Raw genomic sequence first — 13,974 nt, 5'->3', positions numbered from 1 at the left:
CCATGAAGGCCTGATTCACACAGTCTCCTCTGAACAGTTGATGTTGAGATGTGTCTGTTACTTGAACTTTGTGAAGCATTTATTTGGGCTGAAATATCTGAAGCTGGTAACTCTAATGAACTTATCCTCTGCAGCAGAGGTAACTCTCTGAATCTTCAATTCTTGTGGCGGTCCTCATGTGAGCCAGTTTCATCAAATCAAATTTTATTGGTCACATACACATGTTTAGCAGATGTTATTGCGAGTGTAGCGAAATGCTTATGTTTCTACATCCGACAGTGCAGTAGTATCTAACAGGTAATATCTAACAATTCCACAACAAAACCTAATATCTAACAAATTCCACAACAAAACCTAATACACACACAATCTAGTAAAGGAATGGGATAAGAATATACACTGCTGAAAAAAATAAAGGGAACACTAAAATAACACATCCTAGATCTGAATGAATGAAATAATCTTATTAAATACTTTTTTCTTTACATAGTTGAATGTGCTGACAACAAAATCACACAATAATAATCAATGGAAATCCAATTTATCAACCCATGGAGGTCTGGATTTGGAGTCACACTCAAAATTAAAGTGGAAAACCACACTACAGGCTGATCCAACTTTGATGTAATGTCCTTAAAACAAGTCAAAATGAGGCTTAGTAGTGTGTGTGGCCTCCACGTGCCTGTATTACATTTACATTACATTTAAGTCATTTAGCAGACGCTCTTATCCAGAGCGACTTACAAATTGGTGCATTCACCTATAATATCCAGTAGAACAACCACTTTACAATAGTGCATCTAAATCTTTTAAAGGGGGGGGGGTTAGAAGGATTACTTTATCCTATCCCAGGTATTCCTTAAAGAGGTGGGGTTTCAGGTGTCTCCGGAAGGTGGTGATTGACTCCGCTGTCCTGGCATCGTGAGGGAGCTTGTTCCACCATTGGGGTGCCAGAGCGGCGAACAGTTTTGACTGGGCTGTATGACCTCCCTACAACGCCTGGGCATGCTCCTGATGAGGTGGCGGATGGTCTCCTGGGGGATCTCCTCCCAGACCTGGACTAAAGCATCCGCCAACTCCTGGACAGTCTGTGGTGCAACGTGGCGTTGGTGGATGGAGCGAGACATGATGTCCCAGATGTGCTCAATTGGATTCAGGTCTGGGGAACGGGCGGGCCAGTCCATAGCATCAATGCCTTCCTCTTGCAGGAACTGCTGACACACTCCAGCCACATGAGGTCTAGCATTGTCTTGCATTAGGAGGAACCCAGGGCCAACCGCACCAGCATATGGTCTCACAAGGGGTCTGAGGATCTCATCTCGGTACCTAATGGCAGTCAGGCTACCTCTGACGAGCACAAAGAAATGCCACCCCACACCATGACTGACCCACCGCCAAACCGGTCATGCTGGAGGATGTTGCAGGCAGCAGAACGTTCTCCACGGCTTCTCCAGACTCTGTCACGTCTGTCACATGTGCTCAGTGTGAACCTGCTTTCATCTGTGAAGAGCACAGGGCGCCAGTGGTGAATTTGCCAATCTTGGTGTTCTCTGGCAAATGCCAAACGTCCTGCACGGTGTTGGGCTGTAAGCACAACCCCCACCTGTTGACGTCGGGCCCTCATACCACCCTCATGGAGTCTGTTTGAGCAGAGACATGCACATTTGTGGCCTGCTGGAGGTCATTTTGCAGGGCTCTGGCAGTGCTCCTCCTGCTCCTCCTTGCACAAATGCGGAGGTAGCGGTCCTGCTGCTGGGTTGTTGCCCTCCTACGGCCTCCTCCACGTCTCCTGATGTACTGGCCTGTCTCCTGGTAGCGCCTCCATACTCTGGACACTACGCTGACAGACACAGCAAACCTTCTTGCCACAGCTCGCATTGATGTGCCATCCTGGATGAGCTGCACTACCTGAGCCACTTGTGTGGGTTGTAGACTCCGTCTCATGCTACCACTAGAGTGAAAGCACCGCCAGCATTCAAAAGTGACCAAAACATCAGCCAGGAAGCATAGGAACTGAGAAGTGGTCTGTGGTCCCCACCTGCAGAACCACTCCTTTATTGGGGGTGTCTTGCTAATTGCCTATAATTTCCACCTGTTGTCTATTCCATTTGCACAACAGCATGTGAAATGTATTGTCAATCAGTGTTGCTTCCTAAGTGGACAGTTTGATTTCACAGAAGTGTGATTGACTTGGAGTTACATTGTGTTGTTTAAGTGTTCCCTTTATTTTTTTGAGCAGTGTATAATATAAAATATATGGATGTTCAGTGACAGAGCGGCTGAGATACAATAGATAGTATAGAATAGATAGTGTAGGATACAGTATACAGAATATACATATGAGATAAGTAATGCGAGATATGTTGGCGTGATCCTGGACAACACCCTGTCGTTCTCCACTAACATCAAGGCGGTGACCCGATCCTGTAGGTTCATGCTCTACAACATTCGCAGAGTACGACCCTGCCTCACACAGGAAGCGGCGCAGGTCCTAATCCAGGCACTTGTCATCTCCCGTCTGGATTACTGCAACTCGCTGTTGGCTGGGCTCCCTGCCTGTGCCATCAAACCCCTACAACTCATCCAGAACGCCGCAGCCCGTCTGGTGTTCAACCTTCCCAAGTTCTCTCACGTCACCCCGCTCCTCCGCTCTCTCCACTGGCTTCCAGTTGAAGCTCGCATCCGCTACAAGACCATGGTGCTTGCCTACGGAGCTGTGAGGGGAACGGCACCTCCGTACCTTCAGGCTCTGATCAGGCCCTACACCCAAACAAGGGCACTGCGTTCATCCACCTCTGGCCTGCTCGCCTCCCTACCTCTGAGGAAGCACAGTTCCCGCTCAGCCCAGTCAAAACTGTTCGCCGCTCTGGCACCCCAATGGTGGAACAATCTCCCTCACGATGCCAGGACAGCGGAGTCAATCACCACCTTCCGGAGACACCTGAAACCCCACCTCTTTAAGGAATACCTGGGATAGGATAAAGTAATCCTTCTAACCCCCCCCCCTTTAAAGGATTTAGATGCACTATTGTAAAGTGTTTGTTCTACTGGATATTATAGGTGAATGCACCAATTTGTAAGTCGCTCTGGATAAGAGCGTCTGCTAAATGACTTAAATGTAAATGTAAATATGTAAACATTATTAAAGTGGCATTATTAAAGTGACTAGTGTTCCATCTATTAAAGTGGCCAATGATATCAAGCCTGTAGGTAGGCAGTCACCTCTCTGTGCTAGTGATGACTGTTTAACAATCTGATGGCCTTGGGATAGAAGCTGTTTTTCATTCTCTCTGTCCCAGCTTTGATGCACCTGTACTGACCTCGCCTGGATGGAAGCAGGGTGAACAGGCAGTGGGCTCAGGCGGTTATTGTCCTTGATCTTTTTTGCCTTCCTGTGACATCGGGTGTTGCAGGTGTCCTGGAGGGCAGGTAGTCTGCCCCCGGTGATGCGTTGTGCAGACCGCACAACCCTCTGTAGAGCCCTACGGTTATGGGCGGTGCAGTTGCTGTACCAGGCGGGGATACAGCCCGACAGGATGCTCTGGATTGTGCACCTGTAAAAGTTCGTTTTTGGTGACAAGCCACATTTTCTCGGCCTTCTGTCTGTGTGCGGAACTTAAAACTTTCCACCTTCTCCACTGCTGTCCCGTCAGTGTGGATGGGGGGGGGGCTCCCTTTGCTGTTTCCTGAAGTCCACAATCATCTCTTTTGTTTTGCTGACATTGAGTGAGAGGTTATTTTCCTGACACCACACTCCGAAGGCCCTCACCTCCACCCTGTAGGCTGTCTCGCTTTTGTTGGTAATCAAGCCTACCACTGTTGTATCGTCTGCAAACTTGATGATTGAGTTGGAGGTGTGCATGGCCACGCAGTCATTGGTGAACAGGGAGTACATGAGGGGGCTGAGAACGCACTCTTGTGGGGCCCCAGTGTTGAGGATCAGCGGAGTGGAGATGTTGTTTCCTACCTTCACCACCTGGGGGTGGCCCGTCAGGAAGTCCAGGACCCAGTTGCACAGGGCGGGGTCAAGACCCAGGGCCTCAAGCTTGATTAGTTTTGAATGCTGCAAAATCTGGACCCCTACAAATCAGCCGGGCTAGACAATCTGGACCCTCTCTTTCTAAAATTACCCGCCGAAATTGTTGCAACCCCTATTACTAGCCTGTTCAACCTCTCTTTCGTATCGTCTGAGATCCCCAAAGATTGGAAAGCTGCCACATTCATCCCCCTCTTCAAAAGGGGAGACACTCTAGACCCAAACTGCTACAGACCTATATCTACCCTGCCTTTCTAAGGTCTTCGAAAGCCCAGTTAACAAACAGATCACCGAACATTTCGAATCCCACCGTACCTTCTCCACTATCCAATCTGGTTTCCGAGCTGGTCATGGGTGCTCCTCAGCCACGCTCAAGGTCCTAAACGATATCATAACCGCCATCGAAAAGAGACAATACTGTGCAGCTGTATTCATCGACCTGGCCAAGGCTTTCGACTCTGTCAATCACCACATTCTTATCGGCAGACTCAACAACCTTGGTTTCTCAAATGACTACCTCGCCTGGTTTACCAACTACTTATCAGACAGAGTTCAGTGTGTCAAATCGGAGGGCCTGTTGTCCAGACCTCTGGCAGTCTCTATGGGGGTGCCACAGGGTTAAATTCTCGGGCCGACTCTTTTCTCTGTATACATCAATGATGTCACTCTTGCTGCTGGTGATTCTCTGATCCACCTCTATGCAGACGACACCATTCTGTATACTTCTAGCCCTTCTTTGGACACTGTGTTAACTAACCTCCAGACGAGCTTCAATGGCATATAACTTTCCTTCCGTGGCCTCCAACTGCTCTTAAATGCAAGTAAAACTAAACGCATGCTCTTCAACTGATCACTGCCCACACCTGCCCGCCCGTCCAGCATCACTACTCTGGACGGTTCTTACTTTGAATATGTGGACAACTACAAATACCTAGGTGTCTGGTTAGACTGTAAACTCTCCTTCCAGACTCACATTAACCATCTCCAATCCAGAATTAAATCTAGAATCGGCTTCCTATTTCGCAACAAAGCATCCTTCACTCATGCTGCCAAACATACCCTCGTAAAACTGACTATCCTTGACTTCAGCGATGTCATTTACAAAATAGCCTCCAACACTCTACTCAGCAAAGTTGATGCAGTCTATCACAGTGCCATCCGTTTTGTCACCAAAGCCCATATACCACCCACCACTGCGACCTGTATGCTCTCGTCAGCTGGCCCTCACTACATATTCGTCGCCAAACCCACTGGCTCCAGGTCATCTCTAAGTCTTTGCTAGGTAAAACCCCGCCTTATCTCAGCTCACTGGTCACCATAGCAGCACCCACCCGTAGCACGCGCTCCAGCAGGTATATTTCACTGGTCACCCCAAAAGCCAATTCCTACTTTGGCTTCCTTTCCTTCCAGTTCTCTGCTGCCAATGACTGGAACAAACTGCAAAAATCACTGAAGCTGGAGACTCATATCTCCCTCACTAACTTTAAGCACCAGCTGTCAGAGCAGCTCACAGATCACTGCACCTGTACATAGCCCATCTGTAAATAGCCCATCCAACTACCTCATCCCCATACTGTTATTATTTGATTTATTTAGCTCCTTTGCACGCAAGTATCTGTACTTGCACAGTCATTTTAGGGCAGTGTGATGGCGATTGCATCGTCTGTGGACCTATTGGGGCAGTAAGGAAATTGAAGTGGGTCTAGGGTGACAGGTAGGGTGGAGGTGATATGATCCTTGACTCGTCTCTCAAAGCACTTCATGATGACAGAAGTGAGTGCTATGGGGCGATAGTCATTTAGTTCAGTTACCTTGGCTTTCTTGGGAACAGGAACAATGGTGGCCATCTTGAAGCATGTGGGGACAGCAGACTGGGATAGGGATTGATTGAATATGTCCGTAAACACACCAGCCAGCTGGTCTGCGCATGCTCTGAGGACGTGGCTAGGGATGCCGTCTGGGCCGGCAGCCTTGCTAGGGTTAACCCGTTTACATGTTTTATTCACGTCGGCCACGGAGAAGAAGATCCCACAGTCTTTGGCAGCGGGCCGCGTTGGTGGCACTGTGTTGTCCTCATAGCTCGCAAAGAAGTTGTTTAATTTGTCTGGAAGCAAGACTTCGATGTCTGCGACGGAGCTGGTTTTCTTTTTGAAATCCGTGATTGTCTCTAGACCCTGCCACATAAGTTTCGTGTTTGAGCCGGTGAATTGTGACTCCACTTTCTCTATACTAACACTTTGCTTATTTGATTGCCTTACGGAGGGAATAACTACACTGTTTGTATTTGGCCATATTCCCAGTTGCCTTGCCGTGATTAAATGCAGTGGTACGTGCTTTCATCATAACGCTTGATGGTTTTTGCGACTGCACTTGAAGAAACTTTAAAAGTTCTTGAATTTTTCCCTATTGACTGACCTTCATATCTTAAAGTAATGATGGACTGTCATTTCTCTTTGCTTATTTGAGCTTGGTCCATAATATGGACTTGGTCTTTTACCAAATAGGGCAATCTTCCATATACCCCCCTACAAATTAACTTTTAAGAAGGCACACCCGTTAATTGAAATGCATTCCAGGTGACTACCTCACGAAGTTGGTTGAGAGAATGCCAATAATGTGCAAAGCTGTCATCAAGGCAAATGGTGGCTATTTGAAGAATCTCAAATATAACATATATTTTGATTTGTTTAACACTTTTTTTGGTTACTACATGATTCCATATGTGTTATTTCATAGTTTTGATGTCTTCACTATTATTATACAATGTAGAAAGTAGTCAAAATAAAGAAAAACCCTTGAATGAGTAGGTGTTCTAAACTTTTGACCTGTAGTGTATATTCAGTATATATTTGTGATGTGCTATACATAAAATCAATTGCATGTGCTCTATTGCTCTGATTTTGCTCTCAATTGAAAATATTGGAAGAAAAAGTACAACAAATTACAGATCTGTGCGGCCCTCTGAATGATTGGCTCAACCCAAAGTGGCCCTCTTACAAAAAATAGTGAGTAACACTGCCCTAGATCTATATGTTCACATTCCATTGGGGTTTGTGCATGTGCGTGGTGGTGCTGACTGCAGTGTTTCCCAACTCCAGTCCTCAAGTACCTCCAACAGTACACATTCTGGTTGTAGCCCGGGACAAACACACCTGATTCAACTTGTTAACTAATCATCAAACCCTTGGTGAGTTGAATCAGGTGAACTTGTCCAGGGCTACAATAAAAATGTATAATAATAATAATAACTTTATTTGTATGGTGCTATTCAATACAATTAAGAAAGTGCTTCACATCATAAAATAATAAAGTACTAACAGAAAAACAATGACAGGAGGAAGGAGAATGAAAAAAGATAGCTAATTAAAATCATACATTGAAATCATCTTTATAAAGGTGTATCTTCTGCAGGAATTGAAAAAGAGGCACTGAATCTGCAAGCCTGATCTCCTCTGGCAGACCATTCCAAAGTCTAGGGACCGCAATGGTAAATGCACGGTCTCCTTTAGTTTTCAACCTAGGCCACGTGTTCCATTTTAAAATTGATGTAGTTCTGTTCTTGTGTACTAATGTTCTGTATTATGTCATGTTTCATGTGGACCCCAGGAAGAGTAGCTGCTGCATTCGCAACGGCTAATGGAGATCCTAATAAAATACCTAGACTTAGGAATGGTCAACAGTGCCCTGCCAGAGGATCTCAGGTTACGTTCTGGCTCGTAGGGAGATAAAATATCAGAAATATAGGATGGGCTAAACCATGCCTTGCCTTAAACGTGATTAATACAATTTTAAAATCTATTCTAAAAGTGACTGGTAGCCCGTGCCATTTTGAACTTACTGTAGATGGAGTGATTTCTGACAGACATGTATAGAAAGAGTTACAGAAATCTAGATGTGAGGAAATAAAAGCATATATAACTTTCTCCAGATCAGTGAATTAAATAAAATGCTTGACTTTAGCTATATTTCTAAGATGATAAAAGCAGGACTGGACAACCTTCTTTACATGCAGCTCAAGGTCAGGGTCAAAGAAGACACCAAGGTTTAGGTCAGGGTCAAAGAAGACACCAAGGTTTAGGTCAGGGTCAAAGAAGACACCAAGGTTTAGGTCAGGGTCAAAGAAGACACCAAGGTTAAGGTCAGGGTCAAAGAAGACACCAAGGTTTAGGTCCGGGTCAAAGAAGACTCCAAGGTTTAGGTCAGGGTCAAAGAAGACACCAAGGTTTAGGCCAGGGTCAAAGAAGACACCAAGGTTTAGGTCAGGGTCAAAGAAGACATCAAGGTTTAGGTCAGGGTCAAAGAAGACATCAAGGTTTAGGTCAGGGTTAAAGAAGACACCAAGGTTTAGGTCAGGGTCAAAGAAGACACCAAGGTTTAGGTCAGGGTTAAAGAAGACACCAAGGTTTAGGTCAGGGTTAAAGAAGACACCAAGGTTTAGGTCAGGGTCAAAGAAGACACCAAGGTTTAAGTCAGGGTCAAAGAAGACACCAAGGTTTAAGTCAGGGTTAAAGAAGACACCAAGGCTTTGTCAGGGTTAAAGAAGACACCAAGGTTTAGGTCAGGGTTAAAGAAGACACCAAGGTTTAGGTCAGGGTTAAAGAAGACACCAAGGTTTAGGTCAGGGTCAAAGAAGACACCAAGGTTTAGGTCAGGGTTAAAGAAGACACCAAGGTTTAGGTCAGGGTCAAAGAAGACACCAAGGTTTAGGTCAGGGTCAAAGAAGACACCAAGGTTTAGGTCAGGGTCAAAGAAGACACCAAGGTTTAGGTCAGGGTCAAAGAAGACACCAAGGTTTAGGTCAGGGTCAAAGAAGACACCAAGGTTTAGGTCAGGGTTAAAGAAGACACCAAGGTTTAGGTCAGGGTCAAAGAAGACACCAAGGTTTAGGTCCAGGTCAAAGAAGACACCAAGGTTTCTGGCCGTAAGCTTTACATTGGTGGACAAATTACCAAGGTTATTTACAATATTGATTCTAGCAAGGTGGGGGCCAAATAAAACAACCTCAGATTTTTGTGTGTTTGTGTACTGTTGGGGGTACTTGAGGACTAGAGTTGGGAAACACTGTTGTAGTGTAACTGTGTTAGTGGGTTGTGTGACTGGCACAGTATTATTATTGAAGTTGTGTGTGTGCATGCATATGGCAGTGCTATGTTACTGATGATGTAGCTCTACAGTATGTAGAGTTCTAGACTGGACTGGCTATCTTGTGTTACATGGTGGTTTTCACATTACACAGTCCTTAGAGGAACTACCAGTAGGATAGCACCTGTTATTATTACTTTGTTGCAAAAGTAAGTACACTGAACAAAAATATAAACGCAACATGTTAGTGTTGGTCCCATTTTTCATGAACTCAAATAAAAGATCCCAGAAATGTTCCATGCGGACAAAAAGCTTATTTCTATCAAATTTTGTGCACAAATTTGTTCACATCCCTGTTAGTGACCATTTCACCTTTGCCAAGATAATCCATCCACCTGACAGCTGTGGCATATCAAGAAGCTGATTCAACAGCATGATCATTACACAGGTGCACCTTGTGCTGGGGGCAATAAAAGGACAGTTTTGTCACACAACACAATGCCACGTGCAGTTGGCATGCTGAATGCAGGAATGTCCACCAGAAGTGTTGCCAGAATTGAATGTTAATTTCTCTACCATAAGCTGCCTCCAATGTTGTTTTTGAGAATTTGGCAGTGCGTCCGACCGGCCTCACAACCGCAGACCACAAGTAACTATGCCAGCCCAGGACTTCCACATCTGGCTTCACCTGCGGGATCATCTGAGACCAGCCACCAGGACAACTGATGAATCTGTGGGTTTGCACAACTGAAGAATTTCTGCACAAACTGTTAGAAACCGTCTCAGGGAAGAGAATCTGCATGCTCATTGTCCTTACCAGGGTTTTGACCTGACTGCAGTTCGGCGTCGCAACCGACATCAGTGGGCAAATGCTCACCTTCAATGGCAACTGGCATGCTGGAGAAGTGTGCTCTTCACGGATTAATCCCTGTTTCAACTATACCGGGCAGATGGCAGACACCGTGTATGGCTTTGTGTGGGCGAGCGGTTTGCTGATATCAACGTTGTGAACAGAGTGCCCCATGGTGGCGGTGGGGTTATGGTATGAGCAGGCATAAGCTACGGACAACAAACATAATTGCATTTTATCAACGGCAATTTGAATGCACAGCGATATCGTGACGAGATCCTGAGGCCCATTGTCGTGCCATTCTTCCATTGCCTGCATACTCACCAGACATGTCAACCATTGAGCATTTTTGGGATGCTCTGGATCGCCGTGTACGACAGTGTTCCAGTTCCCGCAAATATCCAGCAACTTCGCACAGCTGTTGAAGAGGAGTGGGACAACATTCCAAAGGCCACAATCAACAGCCTGATCAACTCTATACGAAGCAGATGTATTGCGCTGTATGAGGCAAATGGTGGTCACACTAGATACTGACTGCTTTTCTGATCCAGGCCCCTACTTTTTTTTTTTAAGGTATCTGTGACCAACAGATGCATATCTTTATTCCCAGTCATGTGAAATCCATAGATTAGAGCCTAATGAGTTTTTAAAATGACTGATTTCCTCATATGAACTGTAACAGTCAAATCTTTGAAATTGTTGCGTTTATATTTTTGTTCAGTGTAGTTGGAGTACAATACAAATGGCGAAACCTACACACCCAATGCTAGGTAACCACTTCAGTTATTTTAAGTTATAAGTTAGTTTTTCCCTTTTGTGAAAAATGTAGTTTCCCTGCAGCATTACCTAGGGTCTATATAAAATGCTGTGAAAGTTGTTGATCCTCATTCAGTCTGTACTGTGTGGTCTCCCTCCAGCCCAGGCTGTATGTACAGGTGAAGAGCCGTGCTCTGGGCTCACTGCTGACCTCTGAGAGTGTCAAGGATGACTCCTCCCCAGCCAGAGTGACCCTGTCCCCGGCCTGCTCTCTGGACACCCAGCGCTGGCTCTTCACTGGAGGGCTGCTCCGCTGCAAGGTGTGTGTGCGTGTGCGTGCATTAGGGGAGAGAAAAAAGTAAAGTCTCAACATTTAAGCAAAACTAGAATGGGAATATTCTGGGAAATATGCAATCCTCTTCCCTATGGTATGCTATGGTAAGTATCTGTGCATGTGTGTGTGTCTACCGTAGCGTGTGTGTGTGTGTAATATGCAGTATCTGTGTGTAATATTGACACGGTGTGTGTTGCCTGTAGGCCAGTAAGGCGTGTCTTTCAGTGATCGGGGGGAAGGCAACAGTTGGGGCCAGAGTGGCCCTGTGGCCGGAGCATGGACGCACACACCAGAGATGGAGCCTGAACAACAACGGAACCATCTCTTCCCATCTCAACCACAAACTAGTACTGGACTTAAGAGGTGAGACCATAGAGATCCACTATAATGTATGGTCTTTGATAAACACAGAGGAGCCTACTGTAATAGTGGAGAGCAGGTTTCTGTTGTGTACTGCTGCTGAACTCAACTATCGTATGCTATACTTAGTGGAGGATCTATTTTGAGATCATAACAACCATATTTGCAGAGCCATCTCAGAAAAGAGCTAGAAATTGTATTGGTACATAATTGGTTATTCCCAGAACCATGAAATGCTGTATTTCCAGTTATACAAATACATTAGGGGGGGAAAGCATGGTCGTAACTTATTTTCAGTTGTCTCCAAGACACAGTAGAAGAAAGATTGTCGCCTAAAAGGAACCATTTGTGAAATGTCTTTCAGGTGGAACGGGTTTCAAGAGGGACCACCTGGTCGTCAATGAATTTGCCACTGATCAGGCCACACAGTTCTGGGACATAGAAGAATATTTCAAAGACTCATAAAAAGTCCGGCCAGTGTCCCAGCACAGTATGGGATAGTGTAGTGTTTGTTTCTACCCTGGCAGAGCACTTCTCCCAGCCATCTGACCCACGTGTCCATTACGACAGAGCAAGAAGCATCGTGTTCATTTCCTGTCTTGTTCTGTTTGATCTCAGGACCCAGAAACCATTGCAGCAGCACTGATACGGAGTAGCGATATAGAATCCAATTGTCTTTATCTACTTGAACATGTCAGTGTGGCACTTAATTTGTAGACAGTTGAGAACTGACAGAGGAATAATTAAATGTCAAATTAGAGGATTTTGTTGTTGTTGCTGATGTCAAGGAATTTTCTGCTGTAAGCTACCCTCGTGCTTAAAACATCATGATGTCATGTCACCACTAACTGCCGCTAGCCCAAGGTTAAATAGTCACTGGCCCGCTACAAATGTGTTCAGTGGGAGTGTTTTAAATGAGCATCTGGTTATTTCACTGAAGTAAACACAGAACCTTAATATATATGTATGATATTCAGGAATAGCTGTATTCAAATATAAAAATACAAAAAATGGATGTCCATAAAGATGACAGTGTACAGTTCAGGCAAGCTGATGGTATATTAATAAAGATGTTTCTTTTTAAATCTGTGATTAATATTAAAGGTCAATGTCATATCTGTTCACTTGCTGTGGGTTGTTATTCAAAAGGTTCTGAGAAATACACTCCAAAGTAATGCAAGATTAAGAGAATTTAATGGCTTTAATTCTTCATGCATTACTTTGGAGTTCATCTTCTAAAAATATAATGAATGCTGTACCTGTCAATGATCAAAATGCCCATAGTTCAGTTCATGGTGCACACACGCTTTTTATGTTTGATGGAGATTCATTGTTTGCCAGTGTGAGTCAGTAGTCAGGCGGTTTGCCTATAGGCCTGGATGACTACAGTAACTTCCACAGTAGTCGCAATACAGTACAGACATTTGGCTGGGCTGATCTTAATGTGCACCTCATTGTCCTCGTCACATGGGAAACAATAGCAGGTCCTGTCCTGGAAGAATACTGTTACTGTATCACAGACCAACCATGTGCCATCTAACTTAACAGTCTGTTTATTTAATCAATTGTGTACAGACAGGCACATGTATCATAATCCATTTTGAGAAGTGCCACCAGTTGATGAAATATGACATGATTAGATCTAGGGTTCTATTCAATCTGTATCGCTGAAGCAATAGAAATGTAACGGTAATTTCCAATTGAGCCGACATATGCAGTCTCCACTAACGCAGGAACATTACCTTTAAATTTAAATGTAACGCTAAACTTCCACGATACGGATTTAATAGAGTCCTTACAGTACTATCCGATCTGTAAACATAGATTCAATTGTCATTTGTCACGTCTCTCGTGACGGAAGAAAACATAGCACTCACACAATATTTGGTTCTGGTTTGCCAAGAATACTTAATTACCCGTACATGCTTGTGTGTGTAATGTTTAAACTATAAATAATTTAAGCACACACCAGAGCAAGGTAGACTGTCAACTGATGGAATTGGTTGTGTGCACTCTAGCTCCATCTATTGGAAAGATCCCTTTATGGCCTAGTTCACCCGATGTAGAACTGATGTACAACACATTTCTTAAGGCATATAACACTTCAATCAAACCCATTCACTAAAACATGGTATATGTGTATTCAAAATGAAATTCAAACAATTGAATCTGCAGATTTCCAAATCCATACTCCTTTATAAAATTATTTGTACTTGGAAAATTACAATAAAATACAAAGTAGTCTTTACAAACTCTTCTCCAAACATCCTTCTTGAAAAATAAAATAATCCATTAGCAGAATAGGCCTACCATCCCAAAGTAATCTGCAAGGTGGTCATTTAAATGTGGATACAGAAGTCATCACATTGTAAATGCCTTCATTTTACTGGCCCATTCAACATACTGGCATCACTTGAAATAGACATGTCTTATCAAGAGACTAACAGTACAATGAAGTAATAAGACTGAAAATTATAACTGTTACAAATTGGTAATAACTAGCAATATTGCGGGAGTTAACTTTTGTCGCCCAGTCCCAAATATTACAGCATTTCT

The 13,974-nt window shown here is 44.3% G+C and overlaps 1 protein-coding gene and 1 long non-coding RNA gene across 3 annotated transcripts in view; both read left to right on the top strand.

Moving 5' to 3' along the window:
- Positions 1 to 12,542, top strand: part of LOC115154223 (uncharacterized) — an 89,983-nt gene extending 77,441 nt beyond the window's left edge. Inside the window, exons 20-22 of one of the 2 annotated variants that reach the window (XM_029700224.1) lie at positions 10,886 to 11,044; positions 11,262 to 11,421; positions 11,783 to 12,542. In XM_029700224.1, the coding sequence (XP_029556084.1) occupies positions 10,886 to 11,044; positions 11,262 to 11,421; positions 11,783 to 11,883 (420 nt within the window). In that variant the 3' untranslated portion in view covers positions 11,884 to 12,542. Of the gene's footprint in view, positions 1 to 10,885; positions 11,045 to 11,261; positions 11,422 to 11,782 lie in introns of those variants that run through there. The other variant, XR_003867844.1, reaches the window with a different exon arrangement.
- Positions 6,821 to 9,388, top strand: LOC115154224 (uncharacterized). Its single transcript, XR_003867845.1, has 2 exons — positions 6,821 to 8,258; positions 8,588 to 9,388. It is a non-coding gene; the product is annotated as an uncharacterized LOC115154224 (long non-coding RNA).
- Positions 12,543 to 13,974: the final 1,432 nt, after the last annotated feature.

This window comes from Salmo trutta, chromosome 19 (assembly GCF_901001165.1).
Source record: "Salmo trutta chromosome 19, fSalTru1.1, whole genome shotgun sequence".
Classification (NCBI taxonomy): domain Eukaryota; kingdom Metazoa; phylum Chordata; class Actinopteri; order Salmoniformes; family Salmonidae; genus Salmo; species Salmo trutta.
The sequence above is the reverse complement of the archived record's forward strand: the minus strand, read 5'-3'. Positions and strand labels throughout refer to the sequence as shown.